This window comes from Alosa sapidissima, chromosome 20 (assembly GCF_018492685.1).
Source record: "Alosa sapidissima isolate fAloSap1 chromosome 20, fAloSap1.pri, whole genome shotgun sequence".
In the NCBI taxonomy this organism is placed as follows: domain Eukaryota; kingdom Metazoa; phylum Chordata; class Actinopteri; order Clupeiformes; family Clupeidae; genus Alosa; species Alosa sapidissima.
In genome coordinates this window covers 19,286,347-19,311,346 of record NC_055976.1, presented here as the reverse complement: position 1 = coordinate 19,311,346, position 25,000 = coordinate 19,286,347, and the positions used below count along the sequence as shown (strand labels likewise).

At 45.1% G+C, this 25,000-nt stretch overlaps 2 protein-coding genes across 6 annotated transcripts in view; one reads left to right on the top strand and one right to left on the bottom strand.

Moving 5' to 3' along the window:
- The window catches only part of si:dkey-172h23.2 (uncharacterized protein LOC393772 homolog), a 57,438-nt gene extending 47,328 nt beyond the window's left edge, over positions 1 to 10,110 (bottom strand). Inside the window, exons 1-2 of one of the 2 annotated variants that reach the window (XM_042074257.1) lie at positions 9,900 to 10,110; positions 5,541 to 5,782 (exon numbers count right to left, since the gene is read on the bottom strand). The gene's annotated coding sequence lies outside the window, so the exon portion shown is untranslated. The remainder of the gene's footprint in view (positions 1 to 5,540; positions 5,783 to 9,899) is intronic. The other variant, XM_042074256.1, reaches the window with a different exon arrangement.
- A 770-nt stretch (positions 10,111 to 10,880) lies between these two features.
- sv2ba (synaptic vesicle glycoprotein 2Ba) overlaps positions 10,881 to 25,000 on the top strand; it is a 24,379-nt gene continuing 10,259 nt past the window's right edge. Inside the window, exons 1-6 of one of the 4 annotated variants that reach the window (XM_042074277.1) lie at positions 10,881 to 11,326; positions 11,920 to 12,062; positions 13,398 to 13,560; positions 15,167 to 15,216; positions 20,640 to 21,396; positions 24,950 to 25,000. The exon at positions 24,950 to 25,000 is cut by the window's right edge and continues 130 nt beyond it. In XM_042074277.1, coding sequence (XP_041930211.1) covers positions 20,925 to 21,396; positions 24,950 to 25,000 — 523 coding nt within the window. In that variant the 5' untranslated portion in view covers positions 10,881 to 11,326; positions 11,920 to 12,062; positions 13,398 to 13,560; positions 15,167 to 15,216; positions 20,640 to 20,924. Of the gene's footprint in view, positions 11,327 to 11,905; positions 12,063 to 13,397; positions 13,561 to 15,070; positions 15,217 to 20,639; positions 21,397 to 24,949 lie in introns of those variants that run through there. The other 3 variants (XM_042074276.1, XM_042074279.1, XM_042074278.1) reach the window with 3 other exon arrangements.

Genomic DNA, 25,000 nt, shown 5'->3' with positions numbered 1-25,000 from the left:
GGCTACCCATTCTGTAAGAGTCTATATAGCATAAAGCTTAAAAAAAACCACAACAATTACTTTAAGAAGGGAAACTGTCATCTTTTGCCTTAGCTTTTGGATCCTCTACAGCCTTGGTGTTTGGCTCCCTCTTCACCCAGTGTGCTACGCTGGGATCCACACTGAGATCTAAACAGGCAAAGACTGAAAGACTCCCGACATTCAAAGAAAGAATTCAAAAGACTTAAATATTCCAAAGATCCAAAAATTCCAAAATAAAGACCTAAAATGTAAAGATTCAAAAATGTTACCATCATACGCACCAAGCCACAGGCTGCCCTCACTAACATTCTTACTTTGCAGTTCTCAATACCTCATGTATGCAGCTGAGCTGATACACACAAACAAATAAACAAATAAATGAAGAACCTTGACAAATCATGCTGCTGCTGCATGGGTCGTGGGCAGTGAAGGGTTAAAACCTCAGCTTGAGTCGGTCTGTGTGTGTGGGGGGGGGCTGAGTTAGGTATGGGTGAGTGATTGTGTGAGCTCTCTGGGGGGGCACTGCACAGGAAGAGGGATAGAGGTGTGTGTGTGTGTGGGGGGGGGGGGGGGATGTTTGGGGGGGACATGGAGACTCAGAAAATGAAAGAGGGGTCTGACTGGGTTTGATGTTTAACTGTTGGGGAAACGGGGGGGGGGGGGGGGGGTGGCAGAGGGGCGTGGTTGTGTAAGTGTATGTGTGTGTATGTATGTGTGTGTGTGTGTGTGTGTGTGTGTGTGTGTGTGTGTGTGTCTGTGTGTGTATGTGTGACTGTGTTTAGGACGTGGTGGTTTAAGTGCCCCCCCCCGCCCCACACACACACACACACACACACCCTGTCTCTAACCTCTCCCCCTATGGGGGTCTAATAATTAACTCTCCAACTGAACCCTCTTATGGGGATCCTGCTCACTAATCTCTACTACAAAGAGCAGTTTCACACAAGGGTCAGGGTTAGGGCCAACTGCAGAGACTGACCTGCACGCACACACACACACACACACACACACACACACACATACACATATATGCACACACACACACACACACACACACACACACACACACACACGTACGTGCGCACACACACACACAAACACACACACATACTCACACTCTCCCACACACACACACACACATACTCACAATCTCACACACACACACACACACACACACACACACACACACACACACACACACATTCCCACTCTCTCTTTATTACTCTCTCTCACAGACACATACAGGGAGAGAGAGAGAGAGAGAGAGAGAGAGAGAGTAGTGGTAATATACTCAGCCGGGTAGGGCTTAAGGTTCACCTTTGCACAGGGGAGATAGTTGCGGCTGTTTTGTTTTGGTCCAGCGCCTCCATTGTTGGGGTGTTAAAGGGATGGGACTCTGCGGTGGTGCTCTTAACATTGAAAAGTAACCTAACACTGGCCATCGTGTTCAAAGCAAGTGTCTGCATACCATCACTGTAATGACAACTGGGGGATGGACAATGACAGCACTGCACTTAGTTTTCTTTAAGGCCTTTGAGGATTAAACCCCTATGTCCTTCATATAGCTGGTTTTGGTGGTTTTGCATGTATTCACTTGGGAAATGTTCAGTTTTTTTAACACAGAATCAGGTAAGAGAGGTGTTTTCATGCTATGTGTACTATGCATGTGTGTGTGTGTGTGTGTGTGTGTGTGTGTGTATGTGTGTGTGTGTGTGTGTGTGTGTGTGTGTGTGTGTGTGTGTGTGTGTGTGTGTGTGTGTGTGTGTGTGTGTGTGTGTGTGTGTGAGTGTCTGTGTGTGTGAGAGAGTTAGGGGTGTGTTATGTGCTATGTCACTGACTGTGTTATGAGGACTGAGGGTTGTGTGTGTAGATCAGTTGTGGCACAGTGAACATCTTCACTGAAACTCAAAGCCTACAGAGAGGATAGAGGGAGTGTGTAGAGAGGAGAGGACAGGAGAGAGGAGGAGAGGAGGATAGGAGAGGAGAGGAGAGGAGGACAGGAGAGGAGAGGACAGGAGAGGAGAGGAGAGGAGAGGAGAGGAGGACAGGAGAGTAGAGGAGAGGAGGACAGGAGGACAGGAGAACAGGAGAGGAGAGGAGGACAGGAGAGGAGAGGAGAGGAGGAGAGGAGAGGAGGACAGGACAACAGGAGAACAGGAGAGGAGAGGAGGACAGGAGAGGAGAGGAGAGGAGAGGAGAGGAGAGGAGAGGAGAGGAAGACAGGAGAGGAGAGGAGAGGAGAGGAGAGGAGACAAGAGGATAGGAGAGGAGGACAGGAGAGGAGAGGAGGAGAGGAGAGGAGAGGAGGACAGGAGAGGAGAGGAGAGGAGAGGAGAGGAGAGAAGATGATAGGAGAGGAGGACAGGAGAGGAGAGGACGGGGAAAGATGAGAAAAGGATGGACAACAAAAGGAGAGAATAGAGGAGAAGAGAAGAGAAGAGGAGAAGAGAAGACAAGAAAAGTAAAGAAAAGAGAAGAGAAGAGAAGAGAGGAGAAAAGAGGAGAGAATAGGATGAACAGGCGAGGAGAGAAGAGGAAATGAGAGGAGAGGGAGAGGAAGGAGAGGAGAAGAGAAGAGAGGAGAGAGGAGGAGGAGAGATGCCAGCAGAGAAGTGCTGAAGGACAGCCTATAATCATCTCCTTACACCTGATCCCTTCCTGCTGAGAGAGAGACCACTCCCTTACCTCACGCTCACACACTCTCTCACACACACACACACACACACACACACACACACACACACACACACACACACACACACACACACTCCCCAATAACAAAGCTCAAGCTGTGTCTGTCATTCAGGCTGCAGTTAAGTGTTCTAAGGAAATTAACCCAGACCATTTCAATGGCATTCCGACTAAGAAAAACAACCGCTCCCCACATGAGAGTGCCCTTTATGTCACCCAAGCACAACAGTGTTCAAAACAATCTACTACTTCAACTAATGCTCCTCCGACTGGTGAATGTTTCTGAGTTTTGTGTATGGGAGATGTTTAAAGTGGTATTGGTGGGTGCAGTGCATCAGAGTTGCTTGGCAACAGTATCTTTCTAATCGTAACAGTGAATTATGTAAAATAATGAATTGATTAATCAACAACAAATAATTCAATCAATATTCGGCTGAGTTGAAAAGGGACACAATGAAGGATTGAGTATATCAGGACTTTTTCAAACTTGAGACAGATATTGATTTTGCAATGCAGTCTATTGCAATATACATTCTGAGAAGTTTTATTTCCCAATGTGAGTGAAAATAGGCACTTAGTACATGCAAATGTTGTAACACACTGATGCAACTCCTCGGGATGAAGTTATGGGTTTGCCTGCGGGCATCACAAAAACACAGCTATAGAAAACTGTGTGTTCTAGAATAAGCCTATGTAGAGACACAGCTACACAACCATGTGCTCTAGAATGGGCCCAGGTAGCAGAGACAGAGCTCTATAGTATAAGTGAGTATACTCTTTTGATCCCATGATGGAAATTTGGTCTCTGCATTTATCCCGATCTGTGAATTAGTGAAACACACTCAGTACACAGTGAACACACAGTAAAGTGAAGCACTAATCCCGGCGCAGTGTGCTGCCTGCAACAACAGCGGCGCTCGGGGAGTTAGGTGCCTTGCTCAAGGGCACTTCAGCCGTACCTACTGGTCGGGGTTCAAACCGGCAACCCTCCGGTTACAAGTCTGAAGTGCTAACCAGTAGGCCACGGCTACCCCAAACTAAGACATATAGACTATAGACATATAGACTATAGACATCCAGCTCTAAGCAGAGAGACACCGTTTGAAAATTAATAGGCCTACAGAGACACACCTACACAACCATGTGTTCTAGAATAGGCCTACAGAGACACAGCTTCACAACCATGTGTTCTAGAATAGGCCTACAGAGACACAGCCAGAGCCTTATAGATAGAGAGTTGCGACAATGGGTATCTATAGACCCTTTCAACAAGGTAAACAAAAACAATGCTTGAACGTTCTATTTGGGCCCCAATCTACTTCCTCTGCATTAAGATAACATATGGAATGTTAAAACGGAAGTCTTGTGGGGCCAACTATGATGCTGATAATGGAACTCTCTTGAAAGGGTCCATATGGGTCTGGACACAGCTACACAACCATGTGTTCTAGAATAGGCCTACAGAGACACAGCTTCACAACCATGTGTTCTAGAATAGGTCTACAGAGACACAGCTTCACAACCATGTGTTCTAGAACAGGCCTATATAGCAAAGACACAGCTACAGAAACATGTGTTCTAGAATAGACCTATGTAGCAGAGACACAGCTACAGAACCATGTGTTCTAGAATAGGTCCTGGTAGCACAGGGACACACAGCTACTGTACGTGCTGGAGAACAGACTAAACGGAGCATAGAGAGAGACAGCTACAGGGCAGTGTTCTCCAGACTGTGCAAATAACCAGGTCATGAGTCCAACTACCCAGGAACAGATAAAACACAAGCGTTCAACACAGGGGAGTTGCTTCTGATAAAGCAAAAATAAATGCAAATGCTAGGCTAGTCTATACCAGCCTTAGCTCAAAAGGACACACACACACACACACACACAGAAACACACACACACACACACACACATACACACACACACACACACACACACAATTCCACTCCATTATAGATGGACTGCATCTTCTCTACAGTTATTGCATAGTTTGGAGATGTGCTTTGGGTCATAGTCCTCTTGTACAGTAGGAGGAACCTGTCAAGTGCCTTCCACAGGGTATGGCACGGTGTTCCAAAGTGGAGTGATAGTTTTCCTTCTTCAACATCCCTCTTATCCTTAACAATTTTCCCACATTCCCACTGCCCAGGCATAAGATGGCTAGGCCTCACATAAACACACACACACACACACACACACACAGAGAAACACACGCACACACACACACACATACACACACACGTACAAACACACACACACACACACACACACATACACAGATACCGACACACACACACGCTGGATCAATCATGGCTGACGGAGCTCTGTGTCCACACCAGCAATCCTATCTCGCTCTGTAAACATGACCTGTCCCTCTTCCAGGGACACCAGAAATACTTGTTTTCAAGCGGTGGGCTCAAATACCAACCCCCCAAAAAAGAAACCCTAAGTAAATGGAAGCATCTCAGCTCTTGGCTGGCAGTTCTATCTGGGATGAGAGTGAGGTATTAGTTCTGCCTCAGGGAGCGCAGCCTCTATCCTGATATGTTTACCTGGACAGCTGGGCAGCCATAAGACAGATAAAGCTCTGGTCACTTTCGACACAGCCGCCACCCGCGGTGGTAAACTCCCACACATTGTCTGACCTCCTCCAATTCCACAGGCCTCTTCGCAGGATTCTTGCCTCCTCCACCCTCTACTGAGCAAAACCTTCTTTTCTTAATCTGCCCCCCCCCCCCCCCCCCCCCCCCCCCAATGCCTAACAATAGCACTTTTAAGAAGAGTCCATCAATTACAAATCAGCACATAAGATAGTAATCTTACCCAAAGCTCAGTGGAGGACCTGATAGTCTCCTAGCAGCACCCCACACATGTCCACATTGGAGGGCCCATAGAAAGGTACAGGCTAGCTGTCCACACTTGGTGCTGATGGCATGCTAGGTCAGAACACGCTGATTAGCGAGCAGGACTAAATATGGCTCTGGCCAAGCACCGGCCGGCAGGAGATAAGAGGACGAGGTGATGTCACAGGGGAGAAGGAGGAGCCAGCTCACAGGGTCAGGTGTCTAAGCGGAACACAACACAACAGAACACACACAACAATGTGTTCTCTGCAGCCTTTAGAACACAACACAACACAACAAAACAATGTGTTCTCTGCAGGGAACTTTGTATGTGCTGCACGTACACGCCCCCTTTTAGGGGAAAGATGACCGTTTGGATTGAATAAAAACCTATGGAGCTGCATCGAAGAGGGGAGTGCAACAAAGGTTTGTGAATTTCACAAACGGTTTAATAGGCCTGTATTTTCGTACTGTTGTTAAAACAGCCGACCACACAACACGCTCTTCCTCACAGCATACGTACTAAAAAAACTAAAGAAAAAGAAGAACATTTCGCATCTACAGCTAACGTCTGCTACAGCCGCCTACGGGACCAACACGTTACTTCGCTACTTCCTTAGCAGCAAGGCAACGCAGTAATGGCGGCGCTGCTTTACTTCCGTGTTTCGCCGGATTTGTTACTAAATCTTTGAACAAACGTGAATAAAACTAAGGTTTGTGTGAGAGTTATCTGTGTGTTCATGGGATTAAGGTGACCATAACATTCCTATTTTTTGCTCTTTCGAGTTTACTGTGTCACGAACATAGTCACAGTCAAGCTGTCCGTGGCTGACTGTATAACTAAGTCCGGCAAGCCTAACTTTACTGTACCTGTTATAACGTCAACTAAACATAAGTCACACCTTAAATGTCTCAAAATTACGTCATCCACAAATCCACAAATGCGATCCACAAATGCAGGATCCAACGCCTCCCACACAAAAGCCAAACACATTTATTTACAAATGTCAAAAATATATTTACAAATACACATATATTTGTACAAATGACTTTCTGTATTTGTACGTCACATTTGTATATTTGTATATTTATATTTGTGTATTTACATATATTTGTGCATATCTTTTAGAGACAATTCTATACCATATCAATGATATAATGCTAGCTTGCTTTCCCCTAAAAAGTAGCGTGATGCAGAGAAATTTCTCTTTATGATGATACGCTGCTTGTACGTATATGTTCACTACAGCCTACAGAATACAACACACACAACAGCCTTCACTACAGCCTTCAGAAACCAACACACACACACACACACACACAACAGTGTGTTCACTACAGCCTGCAGAATACAACACACACAGTGCTCTGACAACTACAGCCTTCAGAACACAACAGAACAGTCACAAGTCCCTGAAGAACACGAGGCAGCAATCCAAACACTGATTCTCACTGACTGTACTCCAGCCTCCGGCTCTCCAGAAAACAAACACAACATAATAGAACCCAACGACCCAGCCACCAGGTCCTGCAGAACACAACACAATATAACCCAACGACCCAGCCACCAGGTCCTGCAGAACACAACACAATATAACCCAATGACCCAGCCCTCAGGTCCTGCAGAACACAACACAATATAACCCAACAACCCAGCCACCAGGTCCTGCAGAACACAACACAATATAACCCAACGACCCAGCCACCAGGTCCTGCAGAACACAACACAATATAACCCAACGACCCAACCACCAGGTCCTGCAGAACACAACACAATATAACCCAACAACCCAGCCACCAGGTCCTGCAGAACACAACGTAGCAGTCTGGTTACACTAGTCCTTCTGGACCAGCACAGAATGACACACAACACAACACAACACAACAGCAACAACAGCAATAATCCACAAAACTGTCCACCGACTGGTCACTTCAGCATTGCTAAGCTATTGCCACCTTGTCACTGGCAATTCTGAACCCCACATGTGAAAGAAAGTGCACGAATCACTAACAAAATTATTTGGTTGGGATGTGTTATTAGGAGTCAGCAGGTATAAAGTGTGTGTGTGTGTTGATAAACAGCCTTAATCCCCCATGGCACAACACAGAAAAAGAGCAAACCTAACAGATACAAGATAACAGTGAGTGGGGAACTGAAACTCACAGTCGTTTTTTTTTTTTTTTTTTTGGGGGGGGGAGCGGGGTTGGCCTCTTTACAAGTAATGGTATCATCAAGAGGTTTTTTTGGCTGACAAAAGCTTTTTTTCTGGTCATCATACCACTAACACTTACACTTCTTCCAACATTTCATCTAACTCATCAATCACTTCTTCTGCATACAGCCATCTGATTTGGTTCAGTGTTTGTTATTTAAAGTACATGATACTCAGCCAATGGCACTCATGTGGAGTCTGCCTGAAGCGTTTCCAATCAGATGCAATTCTATGCAGTTCATCCAATGAGGTGCCTTTCTATAAAATTTTCATTCAAGTTTTATGTTAATATTACAGATTTAGCTTGATACATTATAACTACTGCATTGTTATAATTCATAGATCCACAAGTTGTAAATTCAGTTCCCTTTTGTCAGAGCGAGTTGACGAGAGTAAGGTTTGCGGATCCAAAACAAAAAGCCCATTGCTCTATCACAAAGCAAGGAGGTTATTACAGACCTTGCACGCACGGCTCCAGTGTTTCCAAAACACCTTTAATTACAGTGGGGAGCCGGCGTTCTGAAGGGACCAGAAGAGCACAGGCAGGCCTAATCATCAGGTGACGCAGGGCCCTCTCTGTCTGTCAGTCACCGTGAACATTGACTGGAGTCCCCATCAATTACCTTTAATCTACACACTCAAAAGGCCTCTATTTCCCATCCATTACCTTTAATCTATACACTCAATAGGCTACTACTCAACCATATATGGATTATTACAGTGAGGAATACACCCGCACGCAAGAGAAAAGTGGGTCTTTAGATGGTGTTTCTCCTACAGGTGTTCATAGTTGGTGTTGTGGTGCTGTGCTGTGTGCTGTTGCTCTGTTCTCCTACACTGTGTTCTGCTATGACATGAGTTTTGTGTTTTGTTATGCATTGGATGTAGTGTTGTGATGTGATTTTGTGCTGTTGTATGTTTGTGCAATCAGTGAGGCTATTGTGTTGTGTTGTGCCGTGCCGTGTTGTGTTGTGTTGTGTTGTGTTGTGTTGTGTTGTGTTGTGTTGTGTTGTGTTGTGCTGTGCTGTGCCGTGCCGTGCCGTGTTGTGTTGTTCTGTGTTGTGTTGTACTGTGTTGTACTGTGCTGTGGACAACATACTGTACCAAGCCTCCGAGTTACATTATCACTCACAGTTTACACAACCTACACATGTGAATGTGCAAAAAATGGAAATGTGAACCAAGAACAAAGTCCGCTCACTTCAGAATGCATTATTTTTCCAGAATGCAATCATTTTGTTAGTCATTATGTTTTCAACATTTGTGTAAATAATTACTTTATTTCTGCATAGTTTTGAAGACCTACATGGCTACATTTTGTATTTCTGCCAAGAAACCAATAAGTGCTAAACCTCTCTACCACAGAGATTTCAGGAAGTCTTGGTCAGCAAATTAATTAGGATAACAGCAAATTCTCCTCAAATTCTTTCCCATTTCAAACAAAAAGTATCATTGCTGGTGCTGTTGTTTTTGTTGTCGTTATACTGTTATAAGCTACTTTTTTCCATAGTATCCTTTTTCTGTACAATAAAAGAGATGCCTGAGTGAGGTAAATTGTTTAACCGTCAGAAAGGCTGCGTGAACTGTTCATAAGTCATTTGATGAAACAGTGTAAGAAGCTGGAAATCTGCCACGGACTCTCTTGTATGCTTGTTTGTTCCGTTGACTGCTTGTTTGAGGAAACCACATTATTGGCAGACAAGGCCCCCCATTACAGTAGAGGGAGCAGGGCAACAGGACTGCTGACACACTGAAGTTAGTTGGACACAATAATGTGGGCTATTCAGCTGCGCAGAAATTCACACGCCACAACAGCCAGTAATGCGGTACACTGCATCTAGGTCCCCAGAGATGGCAAGGGCTGTCGATAAGCAGGCATGTAGGCTAGCAGTAAACAATCACCTAGCGATAAAGTTTTTGCAGAGTGTTGCACATTGTAGCCTTATTTCTTTTTTTACTTAAATTATGTTTGTAAAATCTGCCGCGGGTGCCATCAATGCGACATTAAGGTTAACATGACATCCTCTCTGATATCGTTACTTGACATTCTGTTACTTTTAGGCTATAGGCTATTTCGTCTCACTGTTTGAGTCGCGTTGAACTCCTTGTTCGTTGGCTCCCCTTACCTTGAACTTTGGAGCCCTCAAAGTGAGTGTTTCCTTTGAAACATATCCGTGGCGTTAATTCAGAACTTGACAGGGACCCTCTTCCATTCAGACACAATTGTTGAAAACAGTCGTATTCAGGTGCGCAACGGGATGGTTATGTCGAACCAATAATAACTTTGAATGGCCACCTCGGAGAATGCTCTCGATAACCTGCCGCGAAAGCGCGTCAGCTCGCTTCTGGTTTCTACAGGCAACCCTTGCGCGGTGGGCGGGAGCTATGGCTGCGGCTTCCCACAGAAGGTTGATGGCAGTTTAGAAAAGGGAGGGGGACAGAACATTTCTCAGCGGGCCTACCCCCAAAACGGCCAAATATGTTGGCCACAAGTTTCATCTAGGCGACAGGGAACACTCGCCTGTGTGACGCCTATGCGACTGTGTAAAAAGAAAATATCAACATAATGATCATAATCTCTTCTCCATTATCCTACATTTATTTAGCAATTTAATCAAATGTGGGGTGCAGAAGTAGAGATGGGCCGAGAGTGGATAGCCTACTCTGAAACTAAACATTCAAATGTTGCATATTTATTTGTAAGTTTACAAATTAAATAGTCTTTCAATGAATGTAGCCTAGGCTACCAGCCGACACAAAGGCCTTTGATGTAGGGGCTACCTCACTTTGGCGGTAGGCTATACAGAACTCTAGTGGCGAATGAGAGGAGTGCGGGTAGCCAGGCAACAGCAGGTGGAGGACCGTTTTATGATTAGATTCTAGGCCTAGCCTACATGTGAACTGTCGACGTAATGGCACATGATTGAATTGTTGCCATTGCGACCTACATTTTAGGAGATAACATTATACCTAGGCCTAGTTATTTTAAGTCAACAGTTTATTTTCTATTTTTAAGATATTCATATCTGTAAATTATTTGAAATGCTCAGTCCAAATAATATATCAGGTTTTTGTTTGTTTGCTGTTTTGCTGGTGTTGATTTTTAATTTCTTCTAAGCAGATTCAAAGGCTCTGGCAAACGCATGAAGGACTGTTTTTTTCGGTCTCTCGTTCTGGAATTAGATAAATAGGAAGCGAGAGAGAAAAGAGGCTGTGCACTCCGTCACGCTGAGCAGCACTTGAACACGTTTGCCACCGCAGTAGGAGGGGGGGACGTGCGGGGAATCCTAACGTTAGGCCCGGGGCTCGGCCGCGGCACTCCGCTGCCAAGCCAGAGAGACAGGAAACAAGCATGGCACAAAAGAGGACATTGCAGTCTTTGTCCCGTAACAACAGCCGTTTTGTAAGTTGAAGCACTTGCGTCGAGAAAAAGTCTTCTAAAGGGAAGGGGGTGTAGCCACTGGCAAACACAACTGGCACTGATCAAAGAGGGAGACAGAAGCAGTTGGCAGTTGTGCGCAAAAAGAAAGAGAGGTGACTTTTTCATGTTGAGGTGAGTTATGAGCACTTGGAGGATGTCGTTTTCCACATGATGAACTTATGATAGGCTAGGCTATTTGAGCTGTTGTCTAGGCTATGTCATCATTATAAAAACAGACCTGTTTAATCAAAACAATCAAAGGGGGAAACTAATAATGCAGTAAAAAAAAACGACATGCATCTAACATGGACCTGTAGCTCTGTCCGCTACATTAATCCAACACTAGATGGCGCGGTTCTTCTATTTACAGGGCAGTAGTCATTACACGGAACCTGATAAAGACATGAACGATGTGTACGGTAGGCCTATGTCTAAGATGGCTGTTTTAGTGCTGTTTCGCAGCCGATATTGTGAGTTCCATGTACACTGACGGGATCTTATTCAAAATGGAAAATATGTTGGCCAATTTTCCCAAAGTATTCCCTAGATGCAAAATGGCAAAACAGTATACAATTTTCCATTGTTTCTGACTTTAGTTATCATAGTCCAGAAACTTTGTATTAATATAGCAGACAGGTGTGACACCTAAGATGTTTTGTTCTTGTAATTTATGTTCACACTTCCCCCTTATTAAATAAAAAATAACTTCAGCACCCATTGCATAGGTTGTAGTGAGGGAGTGAGCAAGGGGAAAGGGGAGTTCCCCTCCTGGTCGACATTCAGCAGGCCTGCTATCCGTCTTTAAAGGTCCCGTAAATAGCAGCGCTGCAGGGACAGGAGAAGGGGGGATAAGGAGACGCCTAATCAGGTAAGAGGAAACGCAGTCAGAGAGGTTATAGAGTTGAACAGAGGAGATAAACCACCAACCTAAACCACTCGTCAGTTGGGTGAGAGAGTCGAACAGAGGAGATAACCTAACCCACTCGTCAATAAGAGAGGGTGAACATGTGGAAGAGATGAAATAACCCAACCCACTTGTCAGTTAGCTGCTGCACTGTCAACTGCACTGGGATCAGTCTCTCACACAGTCCTGTCATTGTTCCTGTCCTGTATATGTGAATATTTGTGTGTGTGTGTGTATATACGTATATGAAAGAGTCATACACAAGGGCTCTCTGTCAGATGAAAGAAGTTAAGGAATATGTATTTATAGCACATAAAAAACATTTACTGTAGTAGAAGCAGAATATACATGTTAACTTAAAGATGTAAGCACAACAGTAAAAGGAAAATAAAATGCAGAAAATGAGAGGAGGCATCATTTGAAGTATAGAATTAGACACAGAGTCTTTGTTGTTCTGTGGTGTGCTGCATGTCTGCATGTTTACTGTCAGTTGTGTTTAGACAGACAAAGGCTCCCCAACCTTCACACACACATACACACACACTCCCCACCCCACCCTGTCCAGGAGAAAATCTGTTGAGGGGGATTTGACGAGGTCAGAGAGGTCCTCCACACACACACACACAAACACACACACACACACCTCCGCATCCTCTTCCATCCGTTCCCCATTCACACAATCCCATAGGATTACACTTGACGGCTCCTGCTTTTCATTACTGCTGTAGACTACCCTCCCCTCAGGCAGGAAAGTCTGTTTCTACATGAAGTCATTCAGCTACAAGACTAAAGTAACTAACCCACACATAAGACAATCACAGATCTATCTGAATTGTGTAATCCACTCTTATTTATGATGAATCTCTACTTCACTATCAAACTTTTCTCAAACATGCAGGCACCATAAAAAGACCAAAGTGAACATCATAGATGAAGAGCAGATACAAGCATTTCCAAGACATTTACATTTATTCATTTAGCAGACGCTTTTATCCAAAGTGACTTATGTCAATTACATTACAAGGGCCATTCTCTCCAGAGCAACTCAGGGTTTAGTGCCTTGCTCAAGAGCACAACGGTCGAAGCTGGGAATTGAACCCACATTTTTTTTTCAGGCTACTGCAAGCTAGCCAAGCTCCTTAGCCACTATGCTACCACCGCCCAACATCACAAATATAGTAGCCTACATAGAGTGGAAAGTACTATGTAAAAAACAGTAGCTAAAACTGTATTTGCCAATCTTTTAGAAACATCTCTACAACTTCCTTCACTCAATGTTCCCTTGGACTTCTCATACAGATATCCCTGTCACTATGGCAGCACCTGTCAATCACTCTCCTCGGCAGCCCATCTCCAGCTCTGTGTTGTGCAGTCGTGCGATTCCCCCACCGGAGACGATAATCCCTCGGGGACAGAGGACGCGCTGACAGGAAATGAAGGGCAGGGGAGTGAGGAACCACAGGTATACACAAAATAGGGAAACCAGGAAGTTCGTCTCTGTGATGGAGGTTTAAATATTGGCAGGGCCGCTTATTTCAGGTTAACATTCTCTTTGCTCTGGCTGAAGAGTTAATTAATACTGGATGAACGTTGTTTTCACTGATTTTTTACTCAATGTCAAATGACTATTTTAACAGGAAATTTACACTATATAAAGTAACAACATCACAATAACTATTCAACAAAAATGGTTTAGGGAGTGCATGGATGTCATACAGCTGATAACATGGTCTCCTCACTGTCCCAATCAACTTCCATTACTGCCTTCAGTAAACCCAAACATTCACTTTAATATGTCAAACATGACCAGTGATTGATCAATCGATGTGATGGACACTGGAGATGACCAATGGCTTATGGATGGATGTGATGTACACAACAGATGATCACTGGTTGGTGAAGGGGGTGGGTTTAAAAAAGAGGGGAGGGGCATAGTAAATAGACATAGAACATTTGATCTAAATTTAGCCAATGGCTCCTCTCTGGGCGGAGCTAATCCGCTTTGCTCCAGAATTATCTGGCCTTGGGATTAAGCAGAGATTTACCCCTGTGCAAGACATCTACTCTCTACAATGATGTCCCACAGCAGGACAAACCAACTCTGCCGGGGGGGGGGGGGGACACGACGACGGTCGAGGGGAGATCTGCCCAGGATTTTATCACTCATATCTCATGAGCTTTTGTAACAACGACATATACACTGTAGATTACCTTAAAGGCATCCCATCTCAAGTGTCAGAGGGCTATTTTATGACATGAGTAGGGTGTCCGTGAGTGCATACTGTATAGAAGTGACTCATTAGATAGAGAGTGGCCAGTGGATTAAGGAAGCTGTTAGTTGAGACTGGCTTTCACAGCTAGCGAAATTAGCCTTTTTACTGGGGGAAACAAGCAGGGCTGAGTAATGTGTGTGAGAGAGACTAAACATTCTCTGTAATAATGTCTGACAATTGATGTTTTTTATTTGTTTTTGTAATGTACAATTACTGAGTATGCTTGTGCTTTTCAGTCCATTTGAATGGACTGATGCAAGATCTTGCTTTAATAATACAGTAGGGAGCAAGAAAATGGACACAGAGAGCAGCACATTCAGTATATGTGGGCCCAAGAGCAGTCACTCAACACTCAAACATGGATCAATTCAACATGGACAAAAACAAAAGCATAAAACAACACTCATCATACTCATCTCAACAGACTCTCCCCCCCACCTACACCCACACACACCCCACTGGGTATTTCCTGTTCCGGTAGCCGGTGTGTGTGTATTTGTGTGTGTGTGTGTGTGTGTGTGTGCATGCGTGTGTGTGTGTATTTGTATGTGTGTGTGTGTGTGTGTGTGTGTGTGTGAGTGTAAGCTGGCCTGGACTCTACCACTAGGCCAGAGAGTATCCAGGCATGGGGGGAGTCAGCTGGGGATGAGATGAGGGATCGTGAGGTCGCCCGGTAATCCTGTGGCGTGCCGAGTCGACCGCTGCTAAGGTGACATGTAGGGCTTGCCTTCTGAAACTACCTTTACGTGGATCTCTGTCTCTCCCCGACCGTTTCGTGTTCTCCTCCATTTTTAGCAAAAACTCTGCTCGCTCGCCAGCTTGTGCCAGGGGGAATGCAAGATCTGGTAAGTGCACTTTCTATACTCATTCATGTGTTGGTTTAAAGATGCCATTTTAAAAGTGCTCCGTGGGTATTTTTATGAGGTGTGTAAAGTCTCCTATAAACAAAAAAAACATGGTATAAGTATTTTTGATGGTATATGGTTACATTTCCACATCTTGACAGTCAATTATGGCTTTATATTGTTAATAGTTTGCACTGACTTAATCTAAAGTAAAGTTTAGGAATAACTTATATATACAACCACTTTTACTTTAATGACGTTCTCTGGAAAATAAAGTTCCCAGTATTTGTTCCTAGGTATGTCACGGAAGGTAATTTTTAGATTTTTAATTTCTTGTTAACATTCCTTGTCCTCTTCCATGAGAATGACAACAGGTAGCAACTCACATCTTAGTTCTTAGTGTTTGTCTGTGGACGCAGGTTTGTCTGTTATCTTTTATTGACTGAGACAAGAGCAGCACTTTTGTTGTAAGTCACACGGCTGGTATAGCAGCTGACCGGTTCTTTTGAAAAGAGTCAAACCTCGGTGTGTCCAGCCTCTCACGGGCACTTGCCTCCTGTCCTGCTAGACCTTTCCAAGGTCACCCAGAGGGGGAGGGGATTAAACGACCACGGCGGCCTCGGCCCCTCTCTGGGCACCTGGGTAAACACCGCTCTAGGGTGGCATCGAGGGCAGCCATCGTGGGTGGGTGGGCAGCCCATTCTGAGGAGGGTTCGATACCAACGTGCCCTTCAACGATGCCCTACATCAATTGGCCTTTTCCCTATGACATCATTCAGGCCCTGTCCAATACTGCGTGCTCTGTCTCCCATCAACAGGGAAGTGAAATGATAACAGTGACGTCATATTTTTACCATCCTTGAGCATTTCATTGTCCCTTCTCTTGACAATTGATTCCTGATGAGAAAAAAAAAGCAATGTTTCTCATACCTCATACCTTGTCAGCCTGTTTTTAACCCGCCACTTCTGCATTGCTCAGTATGTGTAGAAAAATGTGCAATGCAAGATATAATTGTGTGTGACCAATTTTGTCAGCAAAAAGAACCGTTGCATTTATTATTAAAAAATAAATAAATTGGTGCTCAGCAACACACTTTCTGTACATTTGCCAGCATGCCATGCATATAAATTCAGCTCACTGTAGTAATGTCACATTCGCATTACTTTTTTTGTTGTTGACCAAAGCTTTATTAGTTATCGCATAATTTACTCTGCCAGGTCCTCTTTTTAATTCAGGCTGTTTTGAGAAGCAAAATTATCAGACAAGCCAAGGACAGAGCTGAAGTTACGTAATCCCCAGCTGGTGTGGTGGACAGGAAGAGAGGAATACAGAATAGGAGAGAGAGAGAGAGAGAGGGAGAGAGGGAGGCAGACATGGCATATTTATGTGTGAGTGACAGAATGGTTTGAAAAAAGAAGATTAAAGCTAAAGCCATTAGTCTGTATCAAGAGAATCCTCATTTTCACAGAAACCTTTAAAATCTACAGGAAATTCGCTTGCGTTGGGTCAAAAGGCCTTCTCATAGGCCTCATCAGAGAGGCATAAAGAGAAGGGAACATGTATAATTCCTGCTGATTCCTGCCTATTTCCCTGACTCATGTGATATATACATATGCCTAGTAATCTCATATTTGTTTACACTAAATGAGAGTGTAACTTTATTGGCCTTTAATCATATTTGCAGTGTTTGATCCTTCTCAACTCAGCCTCAGTCCTGACACATCTCTCGCCTAAATGCAGCCTGAATTGAGACATCATATCTGCGATCTCTCAGTCACTTTAGTTTCACCAAATCCCCATTAAACGGTCAGACGAGTCACCGTCACCGGTAGCAACGCCTCGCGCCGTGTCGTCTGCGCCGTGCAGCGCTGCTGAAGTGAGAGTAAGATCTTAAGCTGATTAGTGCGTTTCGACCGCACATGCGGTCGATTTTCACACAAACCTACCCAATTAACCTCCCTGGATAAACCGAGCGGGCGATCAATACAGGTGATTGGTAAGGCCCAGATGGTGCCATTATGATTGTGTACGTTTTGACACACAATGGCCTCGTCTGTCTCCACTGTTAGCAGACAAACCTCGTCTCACACTATTGTCCTAGCCATTTCAACATAAATCTGAAGTCTGCATATTTTTCTTCACATTCAAGCTGCGTTATGAAGTGATATGTGACGGCATATGGAAAGTAATTACTCCATATTTTTAAGATGGATTAAACTGGAGCTCTTATCTGCATTGATTGATAGCAGGCCACTGGAAACCTTTCTCAAAAGCTTTTTTACAAAGCATTAGTCGGCTGAAATGTCTGTCTGACTGTCAGCCCAGTCTGGCTGGCTAGTTGGAATGGGATGGCTATCCTCAAATGCCCGTCTAACAGCCTGCCGACCCCATGGAACATGTTCGCCCCTTCCTGTGTACCAAATGGAGAATGCCAAACTGCCGTTAACCCCATCTGTGCTGCCATGACGGTCAGGTTAACAGGGTAGAGCCAATGCCATGGCATGAGTGATGTGATGAACACTGAGGTTCCCCTGCAGAGTTTTTCATGTTTCTTTTTCTATAATGCAGTGATGCCATGTTGCATGTTTTCCCAAGAAAGATTTTTCAGACGCAGTTGAGTTGTCACAGAAAACATTCTGACTTACTTTGGCATTGAAATGTCCCATTGAACCCTTTGACACACACACATACACACACACACACAGATATTTACATATGGGAGGGGAACCCTGTTGATGTTCTTTTTTTATCATAAAAAGCATCACAAGTTTCCTGTTATTCTAATAGGAGAATACAAGCAACATGAAACAATTTATGATTCAGTTATGAACACCATATTTGGTGACCAATGTTAAAGGCCCCTGAAAAAACATTGAATTCTTTCAGCAGTGTTTACAGTCCTCATAAGCGATTTCTGTTTCTCTTTCTCTTGCCCCTTGCTCTCTCTCTCTCTCTCTCTCTCTCTTTCTCTCTCTCTCTCTCTCTCTCTCTCTCTCTCTCTCTCTCTCTCTCTCTCTCTCTCTCTCTCTCTCTCTCTCTTTTCTTGCTCCCCCTGGCTCTCCTCGGCTGTGGATGTGGAATCTGTGCAAGCCTAATAATGCGAGCTATGTGCTGTTCTCCAGACTAAATTTGCCAGGCCTGGGAATGCACCCTGTGTGTGCTTCCCACTGCCCTTCTCCGAGTTTGCGCCTCAAACACACTCGGTAGCTGTGGTGATGAGGTGGTGTGTGTGTGTGTGTGTGTGTGTGTGTGTGTGTGTGTGTGTGTGTGTGTGAATGTCAGTGTGTGAATATGAATGTGTGATTGTGTGTGTGTTTGTGTGTGTGTGTGTGTGTGTGTGTGTGTGTGTGTGTGTGTTTGGTGAGTGGGGGTTGGGTCTGGGCACTGAGGGCCGGGGAAACCCCCGAGAACAGGCTCTACTGTTCACCAAACTCAACCACACATCAAAATGGCATCCTCCAACAGCATCAGAGCTATATTAGGCAGTGCCACGGGAAAGAGAGAGAGAGAGAGGGGACTGCCAGATTATCTTCTCAGAACTGCCTGAGGTGGGGAGCAGATTTCAGGTTAAACTACAATTAACAAAACACCACAACAACAGCTCAATAACACATTAAACAAAAACAATAATTAATTCAATCAATAATTAATTAATAATTCTATAAATACTGATTGACTGTTTCCGGGTTGTCTGGGTAAGTTGCTTCGGACTGGAGGGGGAAAGAAAGTTCTCTTAGGGCCTCAGGATGGGCTCTTGTTGCCTGTAGTGCGCATGGGGATGGACATGTACACCAATAAACGTAGAAGCTGAAAATCTACACAACTTTAGAAGAAGATCAGAAAGGCTGTGTGTAAGAAGTGGCTTGAGTTTGCTTTGGAGCTGGAACTGATCCAAGACTGATGAAGTACAAACATACTCACAAAGAGCTACTGAGCTAATCAGATACTGTGTGTGTATGTGTGTGTGTGGGGGGGGGGGGGTTGTCTGTCTATCTGTTTGTCTCTGTGTGTGTGTGGGCATTGGTATATGTGTGTGTGTGCACGTAAGTATGTATATACTGTATTTGTTGGTATGTATGCATGTACAGCATGTGTGTGTCTGTGTATGGGGTTGTGTGCATGTGTGTCCCCGTGTATGGGGTTGTGTGCATGTGTGTTCATGTGTGTATGACCGTGTATGGGGTTGTGTGCATGTGTGTCCCTGTGTATGGGGTTGTGTGCATGTGTGTCCCCGTGTATGGGGTTGTGTGCATGTGTGTTCATGTGTGTATGACCATGTATGGGGTTGTGTGCTTGTGTGTCCCCGTGTATGGGGTTGTGTGCATGTGTGTGTCTGTGTATAGGGTTGTGTGCATGTGTGTTCATGTGTGTGTGACTGTGTATGGGGTTGTGTGCATGTGTGTGTGTCTGTGTATGGGGTTGTGTGCATGTTTGTCCCCGTGTATGGGGTTGTGTGCATGTGTGTTCAGCATGTGTGTCCCCGTGTATGGGGTTGTGTGCATGTGTGTTCATGTGTGTGTGTCTGTGTATGGGGTTGTGTGCATGTGTGTGTCTGTCTGTGTATGGGGTTGTGTGCATGTGTGTTCATGTGTGTGTGTCTGTGTATGGGGTTGTGTGCATGTGTGTTCAGCATGTGTGTCCCCGTGTATGGGGTTGTGTGCATGTGTGTTCATGTGTGTGTGTCTGTGTATGGGGTTGTGTGCATGTGTGTGTGTGTCTGTGTATGGGGTTGTGTGCATGTGTGTCCCCGTGTATGGGGTTGTGTGCATGTGTGTCCCCGTGTATTTGGTTGTGTGCATGTGTGTTCAGCATGTGTGTCCCCGTGTATGGGGTTGTGTGCATGTGTGTCCCCGTGTATGGGGTTGTGTGCATGTGTGTGTCTGTGTATCTGGTTGTGTGCATGTGTGTTCAGCATGTGTGTGACCGTGTATGCGTGGTGTGCATGTGTGAGGAAAGAAAAAAAAGAGAGAGCCAGTCTAGTAGTGTAAACGGGACGCACAGTTCCTGGAAAGCAGCCATCATGGTGTAGGAGTCTATTCAGTTACATAATGACCATGCAGATTGAGCGCTAACGGCATTATTATTATTATCATTATGCATTTTCAGCAGAGTTGTAGCCGGGGTTTGGGCCCAGCGATTGTGCACTGCTTTTCATATGATCCTCAGGGAACGAGAGAGAAATGAAGGGTGAATGGTGAATGTGCACGCTGGATGGAGCTGTGAATGTAAACAAAATGACTGATGTTTACACTGACACGTCTACCAGGCTGGGCTGAATTAATTACTGGGTGTTGACAGCTAGCTGGAACCTCTCCCAGACTAGGTGGAAGTTGATGATTCATCATATTTTGTTTCTTTTTAGAAAAAAAAAACTTTTTTTTCACCGGTTGTTATTTTTCAATTCCTCTGTTTCCTCTGTCAGGTTCAGAATGTGGCCTTGCACAAAAACGCACAAAGGACTGTGATAATCTGCGGTCACCCATGCTAGAACTTCATCTCAAGCAAGAAAAGCCACAGAAACGCATCAGCCTCAGCCTCTGAAAAGCACTGAGTGCCCACTGGAGCCTGTACCACCTGCCCGTGCCAGAGAGAGAGAGAGGAAGCAGAGGCCTGAGAGACTGTAGTGGATTATGCTGATAGAGTCTCGATCTTAGCGCCACTGTCTGTCCCCCCGCTTCTGACCTGGTCCTCCTGAGCTGAAGTCAACATGGACGACCCGTACCAGAACAACATGACCCAGCCGCAGGGCGAGGCCTACCCCAACTACGGCGAGGGCACGGGCCAGGCCGATGGCTACGGCTACCAGGCGGACTACCCGCAACAGGACGAGGACGCGCGCAGCGATGCCACCGAGGGCGCCGACGACGACGAGGCCATGTACGAGGGCGAGTACCAGGGCGTGCCGCACCCGGACGAGATCAAGGCGGCGCGGCGCGCGGCGAGGGCCGAGGCCCGGCGGAAGGCCAAGGAGGCGGAGCTGGAGGCCGAGGAGGAGCAGCTGCCCGAGCAGTACGAGACCATCATGGAGGAGTGCGGCCACGGGCGCTTCCAGTGGCAGCTCTTCACCGTGCTCGGCCTGGCGCTCATGTCTGACGGCGTCGAGTGCTTCGTGGTAGGCTTCGTGCTGCCCAGCGCCGAGAAGGATATGTGCCTATCCAACGCTGACAAGGGCATGCTGGGTAAGTGTGGCGCAAGATGCTAGCAGAGACGAGCCAAGGGGCTGGCTAATGTGGCACAAACAGAGATGCTGGATAAGTGTGGCACATAGGATATTAGCAGAGACAGAGGGCATGCTGAGTAAGCATGGCACACAGGAAGTTAGCAGAGACAGAGGGCATGCTGGGTAAGTGTGGCACACAGGAAGTTAGCATTGACAGAGGGCAGGCTGGGTAAGTGTGGCACACAGGAAGTTAACAGAGACAGAGGGCATGCTGGGTAAGTGTGACACAGGAAGGTGGCAGGGTAGCAGAGACAGAGGGCATGCTGGGTAAGCGTGGCACACAGGATGTTAGCAGAGACAGAGGGCACACTGGGTAAGCTGACAGAGACAGAGGGCATGCTGGGTAAGCATGGCACACAGGATGTTAGCAGAGACAGAGAGCATGCTGGGTAAGCATGGCACACAGGATGTTAGCAGACAGAGGGCATGCTGGGTAAGTGTGACACACAGGAAGTTAGCAGAGACAGAGGGCATGCTGGGTAAGCATGGCACACAGGATGTTAGCAGAGACAGAGGGCATGCTGGGTAAGTGTGACACACAGGAAGTTAGCAGAGACAGAGGGCACACTGGGTAAGCTGGCAGAGACAGAGGGCATGCTGGGTAAGCATGGCACACAGGATGTTAGCAGAAACAGGGCACACTGGGTAAATGTGGCACAGGACATTACCCTAAAGAGGGGAAAGATCACAACATGCTTTACTGTACATCAGCAGAGATGTTCCATGACTAAAGCACTTTGATAGACTGTACCAAAGCACAAGTCAGTGAGGTAAATTAGATCCAAATGGAACCCATATGTATATTGCTGTTACAGCCACCTGTTTAAATGTGCATGTAAAACAGCTCTGGGAATGATAAAGGAGTGCTGAATTAATAGTTGATAATTAAAGTAAAAGCTGTTGTAGCTCATGTGTTGGGGTGGTAGCTATTTATTCCAGCTTGGAAGCTCTGGTTCTTTATTCTCAAAATGAGTTGTAATCTGTTGCCAAAAATAGTTACTCCTGAAATAAAGTAGATGTATCAGTAAATAAGTATTATATTTCTGGTGATCCCTCATAGCACTATGAAGAATATATTGCCAACTGAAAACATATATTTAATTTCTGATAGCCAATAATCAACCGAAGGTATAAGGTCTATTGTTAGCAAAGTGACACTTATCTCCATTACTGATAATATGTAAATGTTAACAGTAAATGTCAATAACATATGCAAAACCTCAAACTGAAACTATAGCTATTTGACTGAAACGGAAGCCATTTTGACCACAGTCTGGCTTAGTTTGCATACATTTACCTCTGAAAAGTAAATAATATGAAATACACTCTGTTCAACACATTGGGAAGCAATAATAGGTAGGTAATGGTGATGGTGAGGTCTAGCAGAGAAAAAGCCAAAAGCAAACACTGTCCTTCTGTTTTCCTTCAGTCATTCTGCTGGAAACGATGTAGGCGAGATCACTGGGACTTACACTGGGCCAGTCTTTATTTAGATCTCACCAGATCGCCTCTCCGGCACCTGGCCTGTGCTGAATAGGGCTGAATTCAGTATCTCCTCTAAAGATTACCCTCTCATGACACATCTCTTAGCGTGTTGCTCCTTTCTGTCATGGTGAATGGCCTGTGGTCAGTTGCAAGAAAGGACACTCACACATACATGCACACACACACACAAACACACACACACACACACACACACACACACACACACACACACACACACACACACACACACACACACACACTCCCTCACGCACACACTCATACTCACACACATAGACAATTGCACACATGCAAATGTACACACATACTTGCATAGTCTACAAACAGACACAGACAGACAGACAGGGATGGATTACTGCACGGGCCTACCGGGCCCAGGCCCAGGGTCCCAAGGGGTCAGGGGGCCCTGAAGCCCAAGCCTTTGCATGGAATCATTGCCTCAGTATCAACAAATCAGGATGTAGGCTATGAATCTGATTAAATTTAGTATTGGCCATCCCCAAAATGCACCAGAATACAGGAAATCACATCAAACAAATGAAACATTTTCTGGGGGAGGGCCCCCAAACCCCTCCTCCCACATATACGACAATTAGTGGGGGGCCCTTAATACATCTGGGCCCAGGGGCCCGAAAGTTCATAATCCGCCCATGCAGACAGACAGACAGACAGACAGACACACACACACACACACACGCACACACGTACAAATAAGATGATGGTAAATGCAGACTCCGCCTCACACACCACCCCTCACACGTGCGGCCCTAATCATCTTATAGCCCTGCAGATTAGCTGTGTAGTAAAAGTGGAGGGTGGGACCAGGGCCTGTGCTGGGTGGGGATTGGCAGATTCCTCACGTGATTGACAGGATATGTTGGACACTGCACTGAAACTATCTGATTCCCCAACACACAGCTGCCAGTCTGTGCTGCTTTGGGTATAAGTGTCTGCTAACATCAGTTACATCCCACCACTCACTTTCCAACAAACTTCTTCACTCAGTCACAAACCATCTGCTGTTTGACATAACTTGAGCATTTCTAAACTTTGACATCATCATTCCTCAACTGTCTTTAGTAACCACATAGCTAAATACCCTAAAAAATATCTGAATTAATTATGCATTAATTACCTAAAATGCAAGTTTGAACAGAATAATTGTTATTCTTTGTGTGTTAGGCCTGGTATACATCTTTAAATCAATGACTGCAGTTATGCGTTCCAAAGGTTGCATTGTAAACCTTTTTTGAAAATATTTATGGCATAATAGCTTTTATAACAAGCCTGTACGAGACAATATTATGGCATAATAAAATATAAAAGATAATTCTGGCCGACCTTGTTTCTCCCACAGACTCTCATCATCAGTTGATGATATTCTTGCCAAGTCTGTCTGTGTTTGTTGTCACTGTTATCACATTTTTGAACAGCCCACCCTGTACTAGGTTGAGAGGAGCGTGTTTAGCAAGACAGGGTTGCCATCTAGTGGTCAATAACAGCAGTGCACCAATCCCAATCAAACCAAACCAAACCTAATGTAACCTGACCTATCTTAACCAAACCAAGATAAACCTAACCTTGCCTAGCCTAGCCTAGCCTAACCAAACCAACCCAAACCTAATGTAACTTCACCTATCTTCTTAACCTAACCAAACCTAACCAAAACAAATGTAACCCATCCTAACCAAACCTAACCAAACTTAACCTAACCTAACCAAATGTCACCAAACCTCACCTAACATAGCCTCTATAATATATTTTTGCTGCAATTGTTGATATTAATATAGCAACAGTAAAATTATTATTCATATATATAAACTGTAGGTCCAAATTTCAATCATTGTATAGATTTGTGTAGGCCCCTGTGTAGACATTGCCTGTACTCTGAATGTGTTGTGTGTGTGTGTGTGTGTGTGTGTGTGTGTGTGTGTGTGTGTGTGTGTGTGTGTGTGTGTGTGTGTGTGTTTGTGTGTGTGTGTGTGTGTGTGTGTTTGTTTGTCCCACAGGTTTGCTAGTGTACGTTGGGATGATGATTGGCGCTCTGGTGTGGGGAGGCC